This window comes from Ctenocephalides felis, unplaced genomic scaffold (assembly GCF_003426905.1).
Source record: "Ctenocephalides felis isolate EL2017-DRISC unplaced genomic scaffold, ASM342690v1 CF-g0.4_SCAFFOLD_03573, whole genome shotgun sequence".
Lineage (NCBI taxonomy): Eukaryota > Metazoa > Arthropoda > Insecta > Siphonaptera > Pulicidae > Ctenocephalides > Ctenocephalides felis.
The window spans coordinates 23,078,511-23,089,607 of NW_020539727.1; the positions used below are offsets into that span (position 1 = coordinate 23,078,511).

At 27.3% G+C, this 11,097-nt stretch overlaps 1 protein-coding gene across 1 annotated transcript; it reads left to right on the top strand.

Moving 5' to 3' along the window:
* Positions 1-419: 419 nt before the first annotated feature.
* On the top strand, positions 420-10,874 carry LOC113389416. The gene is made up of 6 exons (XM_026626453.1): positions 420-532; positions 2,788-2,934; positions 4,662-4,751; positions 7,306-7,537; positions 10,322-10,551; positions 10,783-10,874. The coding sequence occupies exons 1-5, from the start codon at positions 510-512 to the stop codon at positions 10,487-10,489; spliced, it is 660 nt and encodes a 219-aa protein (XP_026482238.1). The 5' UTR covers positions 420-509; the 3' UTR covers positions 10,490-10,551; positions 10,783-10,874.
* The last annotated feature ends 223 nt before the right edge of the window (positions 10,875-11,097 follow it).

The following is an 11,097-nucleotide window of genomic DNA, read 5'->3' on the forward strand; positions in this document are numbered from 1 at the left end:
CAAGTTAACATTTTTATTTGTGTGTTTTACCATCTGTGATGTTAAAAATATATATTTTATCAATGTGCACATACTCATACCATGGATTAATAATGGTTTCATATGCTATATTAGGATACAAAATTATTTGTGCTTTATTATTATTAGTATCATTATTATTGTTTTTCTATGAAATTTCTAAAATATTATTTATATAGGTTTAATTTTTATAGTTAAATTGATTGCCACTGAATGAAGGCTAAGATGCTAGCCGAAACGTATGGATTTTAAATAAATAAATTTCTAAAAACTTTTATACTAATTTTATTGTTCTTTTCCATAATTGAATTTTAAGATATTTTTTTTCTTTTCAGGTGACTTTGGCAAGATGTTGCCATACAGGAAGGGCCAGTTCCGTACCAAGAATCAGACGAGCACATTCTGTAAGGGAACCAAGGTCTGAGGTCCTTCGAGGGCACTCTTCGACTATTTTAAGGGCGAATTCTTCGAGCGCCCTTAGAAATCGAGATATGAGGAGGAACTTGAGCGATGGGTAAAAAATTTATATATATTTATAAAATTTATAAAATTAATGCCATTTTGAATGCAGGACCGACCTACTTTTTGGAATTATTCCATGTAAATTTGGCAGTATATTTGTACGAACTAATTATTGATATAGACGTATTCTTAATTTGCATATATTACCTGTAAATGTATTTTATTACTCAATTAAATAACAGAGTTCCATTGAATATATTAAACAAAATTATGGGGATGTTTATCAACTTTGTACATTATAATTATTATGATAATTCTATCTACACTATGTTAAAATTTTTGTAATTATTCTTAAAATTGACATGTACATTTATATAAATAATCTATGAAATAATCTATCATGGTGGTCCTTAATAAGGACATTTTTGAATTTCCTTGCTCCCAAGGGCTCAAATGGTTCCTAATTCATAAAAAATAATTTTCTTAAAGTTTTAGCTTTTAATATTAACTTTTAGATAGTGCGCAATTCAAACAAACTTCTTAAGGAAATAGCATGGAAAAAATTTTGAAAATTTATAAAGAAATTTTTATAGGTATAACTTAGCGACAAATGAATTAAAAGTGAAAATTCGTGTCATAAATTCGACGCTCTGCAAAATTTTTGAAAAATTTTTCATGCTATTTCCATTCAAAACTTTGACTGAATTGCGCTCTATCTAAACGTTAATATTAAGAGCTAAAACTTTCAGAGAATTGTTTTTTATCTATTTGGAACCATTTGAGCCCCTGGGAGCAAGGAAGTTTGAAAACGTCCATATTAAGGACCACCCAAATATATATACTCGTCACAATATGATTCAAAATATTAAAGATAATTAAACTAAAATTAATAATGATGAATTAAAATATTTTATACTGGAATACAATATCATACATATATCGATTTTCAAGACTATTCAAGACTTAATCTTAATATTAGATTACTTCAGACTTTTTTTTCTATGCTTATTGAGATTTTTAACTTCCCGTAGGGCAAGTAATAGTAACCGCAAAAAAATCGAAAATGAAAATTTTTATATATCTTTACGTTTCAAAGGTTTCTGAACATTTTGGCATACCTTAGAAAAAATGGATGTATGTGTGTGTGTGTGTGTGTGTGTGTGTGTGTGTGTATGTATGTATGTATGTATGTATGTATGTATGTATGTATGTATGTATGTGCGTGTGTGTATGTATGTGCGGATACAAATTTTCGTCGACGATTTCGGGAACACGGATCAACCGATTTGAATAATTCAAAAAACATTCGATTCGTATTGATAAGGAGACGTGCTGATTAGTTTTTGGCGAAGGCAGGTCTAGCCGTTCCGAAGATACGAGGCAAAAAGTGTCCAAACGGTAACTCAGTTTTTAAGAGAACGGAGCGTCCGATTTGAATAATTCAAAAAACATTTTATTTGTATTGACTAAATGAAGAACTGTTCAATTTTTTGGAAAGGCAGGTCCAACGACTTTGGAGATATGGAGGAAAAAGTAAAACAAATGCCATTTAGCGGTTAAAAATGATCATTAGACATATGCACATCAAATTATCAGATATTTTATAAAGATTTTAACAATAAGTATAAATTTTTTTACATTCCCATGGATTCCGTACCAATGTTTACGCGTTAGACGGCGATGCGGCGCTTACGCGCTTTGATATTTAGTCTTTATGCAGTGAAAGCAGTACGATTGCATTGAAAAAAAGTTCAGAATTTCCAAAATATTTCAAAATAAATGATTTAAGATAGAATGATTTAATATGGTTCGAAATTCTATTAAAAGTTTCAAATCATTTGATCAACTTTTATTGATTATTTTTAATTACTCGAATTTTGAATTGCGGTACGGGAAATTCCAGCAATTTGCCTTAAGACAGAATTCCACTTACAGCTAGTTGCTTTGCATATTATTTGAGACTTTGTTCTTTTAGATTACTTAAGACATTTTTTATCTATTCTACTTAAGATGTTTTTATACAACTTTTTTTAAATTATTTATATATTATTCAAGAACAAGTAAAGCCTACAATATATATTTCTTTGCCGATATAAAAGTCTTGAATAAAACGACTTTGAATTCGATATTTTATTCTTAAGCAATAAATAGAAAATTCGGGACATTTTTTTGGTTTTTGTCAAATAACTCAAAAATTTCATATGAAACTACCCCTTTGCAGTTAGATAGTGTGAAACTAGATAAAATTTACAACATTCTTAGAAGACACTTTTCCTTTATCAATTTTTTATTATTCTATTTTTTTAGGTATTGTTCAGAGTCTTTGCACAGTCCAAAAATGTGTCCACAGGAAAGAAGACAAATTCAAATTCCATCAGAAGATGTTACAACAGCTGTTAAAGTTACAACGACAGCTGTCAGACCTTTGGTTGTAACATTTAGAAGTAATTGCAGGTTTGTAAAAAATAATAAAAATTAAAAAAAAGAGTGCGCGTAAGGTTTACACGCGATTGAAGTAAAACTTATTTGCTACTGTACAAGATGGCATTTAAGTAAAAATAAAAACATCATATAACAATTTTGAATAATGTTTCTTAGTAATATGATAGTAACACTCGTGATGCACACATTTATTAGTGTCTTCAATCAGTATACACATTTATATGATGATAAATTGTAAATTATATATTTATAATAGCATTCAAAATATGTATAATATTTAGAAACAATGATGTAATTAAAGTCATACTTCAAATATGACATGATCGGTTTGTCATTGTAATTAGCATTTAGAAATGAACCTTCATTAGAGAAATGAAGTAATTGTAGATTAATAAAATTCTATAATATAAATTCTATAACGCCTAAACAAATATTGTTTTCGTAACTTCACTCTTCATATAATAATTGTGTTTGAAGAACTTCATGTAATTAAAATTAACATACATTCATTGACTGCTTGTATTTTTTTACTTTTTCGCTAGCGATATAATCTCATTCTTTGAGCAGCTGTATCTGTCTTGCCTATAAAATATTTTCCATTTTAATAACTTCAAAGATTTATAGAAACTACAAGTCCATTTTTAATTTTATTTTTAGTTTTGCTCGTCAGTAGAGTCCGTTTTTCTTTAATTTTTAATTTAATCATCAGTAGAGTCTCTTTGAATTTTATTTTTATTTTGCTTGTCAGTAGAGTCCCTTTTTAATATTATTTTTAGTTTTGCTCGTTAGTAGAGTCCCTTTTTAATGTTATTTTTAGATTGCTCGTCATAAGAGTCCCTTTTTAATGTTATTTTTAAATAGCTCGTCAGTAGAGTCCCTTTTTAATGTTATTTTTAGATTGCTCGTCAGTAGAGTCCCTTTTTAATGTTATTTTTATTTTGCTCGTCAGTAGAGTCCCCTTTTAATGTTATTTTTAGATTGCTTTAGATTGTTATTTTAGAGTCCATTTTTCTTTAATTTTCAATTTAGTCATCAGTAGAGTATCTTTGAATGTTATTTTAATTTTGCTCGTCAGTAGAGTCCCTTTTTAATTTTATTTTAGTATGCTCGTCAGTAGAGTCCCTTTTCTTTCATTTTCAATTTTGCTCGTCAGTAGAGTCCTTTTTTTTCTTTTTCCTTTAATTTTTAATTTAATCATCAGTAGTCTCTTTGAATTTTATTTCTATTTGGTCGTCAGTAGAGTCCCTTTTTCTTTAATTTTTAGTTTGCTCGTCAGGAGAGTCCCATTTTCTTCCATTTAAAATTTAATTATCAGTAGAGTTTATTTTTCTTTTATTTTTAGTTTTGTATATAGTTTGCATAAACAATAAACCAAAAAAAAAAAAAATTGTTTTGCTCGTCAGTAGAGTCCCTTTTAGTATGCTCGTCAGTATAGTATAGTCCCTTTTACCTTTAACTTTAATTTAATAATCAGTAGAGTCTCTTTGAATTTTATTTTTATTTTGCTCGTCAGTAGAGTCCCCCACCTTTTTTCATTTTTAGTTTGGTCGTCAGTAGAGTCCTTTCTTATTTACGAATAATATAGAAATAATTTCTAATCAATAAACTTACGTTTAGTACACGGCACAAATGTTTAATTTGTTTTATTATTTTCAAGGAACAGGGTAATTATTTCATCTATTTCTATTTTATTTTTAAGAGTTTGTTCTCCAATTTTAATAATTTTTTTCTAAATTTAGAAGAAGACATCTAGTAGTAGAAACGCCTTGCAACTGTCAACAGCATCCAGGAAGATCTTCAATTGATGAAAATTCTTGTGATATTGACAGGTCAGTGAAAATAGTTTTAGATATTTTTATAAAAATCAATAAAACTTAAAAATAAAAATAATACCATTTATTTAAAATATTCACTCATCGAGCATATATTAATACTCCCATCAATTTGCAATTTAATATCATTTTTGACTATAAGAGATACAATAGAAAAACATTCTACTTGTATTGACAAAACAATTGCTTTTGAGGATAAATGGTAAATTATTACTTTTTTTTTTTATTTTCCGTAAAATATTTGTCATTTTGGATTGAAAATGCAAAAAATCACCCGGGCTAAGCACAGTCTAAGCGCCACTCTGGTTCAAATGTTTACCCAAGTGCGTTTGGACTGTTTATTTACTGGAGAACTTTTCAAATTTTGTGAGAAAAAAAACTATTGAAAAATGTGAAAATGCCGCCAAGCTAAGCACAGTACGAGTGAAAATGTCGCACAGAATTATTGGCAAATGCGTTTAGACTGTGACTATACGGGAGCACTTTTTCAATTTTGTGTAAATTAGGCAACAATTTTTTTTGAAATTGAATTCGAAATGAAATGACGATTGTTAATGTTCTGGAAATAAATTGATTTATGATTTACATTTGATTTGCACAGATATAACAAGATAGCAAAAATAATGAAAGTTACAGTATTTGTAATAATATATTTGAAAACATTTAAAATTAATCGAATATTTCATTACGGTACGGGAAGTTCCAGCAATTTGCCTTAAGGCACGATGCCATACACAAAAATGATAAGATCAAGAATAAATTTTGATATTTAAGTTATGGCTTTTAGTTGAATATATTATCTTTTAGGTCTGTCTTTGAATAAATTATACATTTATATATTCTATACTATACAAAATTATAAATATACATTTTTTAATTAATTTTTATTTCCCATACAAATGTAATAACTTATTTTTGTTATATTTAATTTTTTTGGTTTAAGAATCAATTCGAATTCAATATTTCAATATTTGATTTATTTTTAAAAATGTACACATAATTTTTGTTAAAATATATATATTTTTTATTAATATTTGAATTACAATCTGTCTTATAATTAAAAGACATTTAGTAATTAATCTGAGACTTTTGTTAAAATATGTTAACATTTTAACTTACCTAAATTTTTTATTGAATAACATTTCTACTTTAATTTTAAGTCGTATTAGTTTATCAAAATGATTTTATTCAAATCCATTATTATTATTGACAATAATTTAAATAACTATTTCACATTAACATATTGTTCTGCAATATTTTAACTAATTAATTATGTCGTAAAACATTTAATCCCAAAATCCGATTGAGTAAAATTTAAATTGTTTTCACCATAGTAATCCTGACGTAATTAATAATGAAACAAATTGTATTATAATAATTAATTATTTACCGAGCGGATTGTATGAATTATATTTGTATATATATATATATATATGTGTGTGTATATGAATATATAAATTCTGAATACAGTTTCTGGATAAGATATGAAATATCGTTTCGAATTAACAATAAACCATCTTGTTGCTCCACCGGATACAATTTATGATGTTCTCATAAACTGGAAAACTTATGTAATATTGCACAAAATAATAGTATGTATATATATCTATACTAGCTGACCCGGCAAACGCTGTTTTGCCATCAAAAATATTTTGCCGCTTTGCAGAAGTTCTTATAATATACGTGATATTTTAATAATAATGTTATATTTTCATTACACAAATTTCTTTACATTTCGATAATTAATTCCAACGCATCACAGTGTTTTGTTTATTTTGATTTTATTTATGTCAAATAGTGAAATATTTTTTTAAATCAATGAATAAATTAGATTTTAGTCTGAATCAACGCAGTACCTAAATATTATCTAAATATATAATTTTTTATATAAATATCAGATTTTTTATTTTTAGAAATATTGAATGTCAATTTCATATATCCAATATGCACAAAATTTTTAAATGCCAAAATATTTCCTTTTTGGTCGAAATTTAATACAATATGGTATAATTTTCATCTATAATTTGATTGTCAATATTGCCTATAACATAACTTGGAATAATTAATTTATTTGTATCTTATTGAAGTCGTTAAAAATTCATTTTTTTTGAACTGTCAGAATTTTGTTTATGATTAATGTTGAATTCAATATGTCGCTTTTTTATTGTGATCTATAATGTTTTAATCACTTATCATATAAATTTTCGACTATAAATTGATATTCATATTATCCCTGAAACTAACATGGTTAAAGTTCTGAGTAATCCGAGTCGAAATATATAAGATGTTTGATTTTTGGCACTTTTATTAATTTTTTATCTATTTTCGTACTGCAAAATATTGGATAATTATTTAACAAAATTGTAATATTTAGACTATAATTTTAGATGAATATCTAAATCTATTTTGGCATAGCAATTAGTTTTTTTTTATTTGAAATCAAGTGAAACATAAATATATTGATTTGATACTTTTCCATGAATATCCGATTTATGACATTGTTTTTAATTATTTTTAATTTATTATATTTATATCAACTATTCTTCTCTAGGCAATCTCCAGAAGACATAGAATCTCTCTACCGCCAATTTCCAAAACAATCTTGTTGTCTTTCAAAAAGACATCACTGCTGCCTGATAGAAAGCAATTCTCCACCGCCGCCGCCGCCTCCGGACGTCGTCGCCTCCGGAGTTTCTTCTGGGAAAAGAAAACGAAGATACACGAGTTCTGCCGATGATGATAAAGGGAATAGGGCGAGGAAGTGGCAGACGGTGGAAAGTAATGTAAGAATATTATATATATATATATATATATATATATATATATATATATATAATAAGTCGGGTTTTCCTTCCTGACGAAATAACTCCAGAACGCACGAACCGATTTCGACAATTTTGCATTCGTGGGAAAGGTCTCGGACTCCGCAAGGTTTATAGCTAAGAAAATAAGTAGTGCATGGTATCGTGCCCCAATGCAAGCTGCTGGAACTTCACACACCGTAATTAAAAATTCGAGTAACAACATTAGTGAGAATTATCAGAATTATGCTTGGTTAAGTCAACGAGCAATTCTTGCCGCAAAGAATAATGATGTACACGCACTGAATTTCACCATTCAATCAAAAATTGCTAGCGATTTGGTGACATACCAATGATTCCGACTGGTCTTCCGTTTGACTTCGAACGATCGCAATTTCCAGTTCGCCTTAATAACAAGTCGCAAGGCCAATCGCTTAGTGTTTGCGGGATAAATTTCAAATAGATTATTTAGAAAATCATTGTTTTTCACATGGGCAGTTATACGTTGCCTGTTCACGAGTTAGAAAACCATCCGCTTTGTTTGTGTTAACGTCAGACCAGAAAACAAAAAATGTGGTTTACCAAAGAGCACTTCAATGAAACGGATAATTTGCGGATTCACTTTCATTTACTTAGAGAAGTTCAACTCAAAAACAATTCATTTTTGTAATCGAAATAAATTCATTACTGTTGTATAATAAAATCAAATTTTTCCTTTTCAAATATAAAACAAACAAAAAATTTCATCTTTCTCACGAAACCATCTGGTGGCGAAACGGAGTTCGTCGGGTTTGCTAGTATATATATATAAAAGAGGATCGCTTAAGTAGCAACACTTATAACTCACGAACGGCTGAACCGATTTAGATGAAAATTGGCAGGGTGATAGTTTAGAGCCAGGAGATACACATATGAAATACTTTTTATCCCGTTTTTCATTCTAATTCATTATATATATATATATATATATATATATATATACTAGCTAGCCCGGCTACGCGTTGCCGTGGCTCAGTAATCTATTGGTGGCAGGGAGGTAGTTTAGAGCCAGGAGAAACATATGTAATACTTTTTATCCCGTTTTTCATTCTAATTCAGAATTAATTATTTATAAACTATCCATATAGTTTATTGAATCTATGATTCTATCAATGATTTTATCCATGACATTTACTTTCAATCGTCAACTGTCATTCGGTGTTTCTGTTTTGATACAAATATATTAATATGCATTTTTTAATCATTACTTTTGGAAAATTATTACGTGAATAATATAAATATTTTAATCATCATGGAAAATTATTATGAAGTGGCAAATAAATTCTTAATAATAGCAAGCGATGCCAGATGGACGATTGGGAAATTTATTTCTTGAAAATGGGAATGTGATTATTTATATACTTAGGTATTTATATATATTTGTTTATACGTATTTAAATACAGTATTTGAGGTGTTTATATTATATATGTCAGCAATAAGTATTTTCATCAACAAATTAATAAAAAAAATATTTTGAAATACAGTTTCTTAACATAACCTCAAAATTTGTAATAAAAATGTAAATAGTTATATATTGATTGTTGTTAATTTATAATTTCTTTATACATATCTTATAAAATGTTTTAGGTGTTTACAACTAATTGGCATATATATTATTACCAAATGTGCTTTGATTGGGCAATAAAGAGTCCTAATTGAAATTACTTGACTACCTTATGTTAAATATAGTGATAGAATATTAGTTCTTGGTTCTCAGATATATATATATATATATATATATATATATATATATAATATATAACCTAGCTATAAATAAACCTCACGGAGCCCCAGACATTTCCAACGAATGCAAAATCGTCGGAATCGGTTCGTACATTCTGGAGTTATATCGTCAGAAAGAAAAACCCGACTTAATTTTATATAATAAAATAGATATATATATATATATATATATATATATATATATATTTAGGAAGATTTATGAAAATCCGAACAATCGTTTAGGAGGATTAATCTTTCATTTATTTTACAACTTTGCTTCCGCCGTTTTTACTATGCAAGTTCTTCACAATAAAGGCGGAAGCAAAGTTGTATGTTGTCAAATGCGTTTTAAAGTATATTGAGTTGCTGTAGGACTAAATGATGTCAGACAATATTGTCAATGACTTGTTTTTACATAAATTTGTCGAAGACATCGTTTATATTAAACAAATGCTTTAGAAGTTACAAGCAACAAATAAAAATATGTACTAGGTATATTGAATTCCAAAGCAAAATTCCTAAGATAAGAAAAGTGCGCTGTCTTACAAAATCGTTCATAAATCTTAAACCAATGTTTGTATGTAAATATGGTATATAGGAAAATTATTTAAAATTTAATAATCTACAATATTGTCTAACATCATAACCCTACAGCAACTCGGTATACTTTAAATTTGATATTGAATATTCAAAAGTACTTTTCACGTGGCGCTATCTTTGTATAATTCTCTTTAGCGAAGACGTACACTAAAAGTTTCGTAGCTAAATATATTTCTGTACATCTTTATGATAAAATATTATAAAAAATATACAGGAGCACATATTGTCCTTTTTTATTTAATGTTATTGATAGCGGTGCATTATGGACACTGATCAAGGTTACAACGCAAGTGTGGGAGCGGGTTGTGAGAAACGAAAGGGGAAAGATATATATATATATATATATATATATATATATATGTAATTTTTTTCTATTTTTATCTATTTTTGTCTATTTTTTCCAGAAATTTGACACCCAAGAAACTCCAAACAGTTATTCCCATACAATGTACAAAAAACAGGAAACTTTTCATCTAAAACTCCAAAAACCGAATTCCTGGTATTCCTTAAAATCTACAAAAAGGATAATCAGGAGCAGGAGTTGTCCAGGATTTTTAAAAGAATGTGGATAACATATATTTTTAATAAAGGACTTGTTAAAAAAAATATCTTGAACGAGAGGTGGAGACTGATGGTAATAAAACTTCAATTTTAATAAATTAAATAAATGGTGATGGGGTTAAACATATATATATATATATATATATATATATATATATAATATAATATAATATAAATAAACTATTACTATTACTAATAGTATATTTATTATATTTAACTAGATATTAAGAACTCTAACAAGTATAAATAATTTTCAACTATTTTTTTATATTGTTATATTAATAATGTATATTTTTGTATATAGGGTTGTAAAACGCGATAAAATGGTTTCGAACTTGACTGAAACGGTGGAGAATTTTATAAGTGAGTTTTTTTATATTTTTTTCAGCATGTGGGAAAGGTGATGGAAATTTTGGAAAAAAAAAAAATACTAACACACGTATATAAATAAGTCTAAAATATATGAAATTAATTTTTTACTAACTATAATAATTTTCTCCATACAAATTAAAAATGTGTCTAAAGTTGTAATAAAATATTTGTTTTAATTTTTTGAGCAAAATTTGGACATTATAGTATTTATTAAAATACTGCAAAATATTATAAATAATAGATTTTT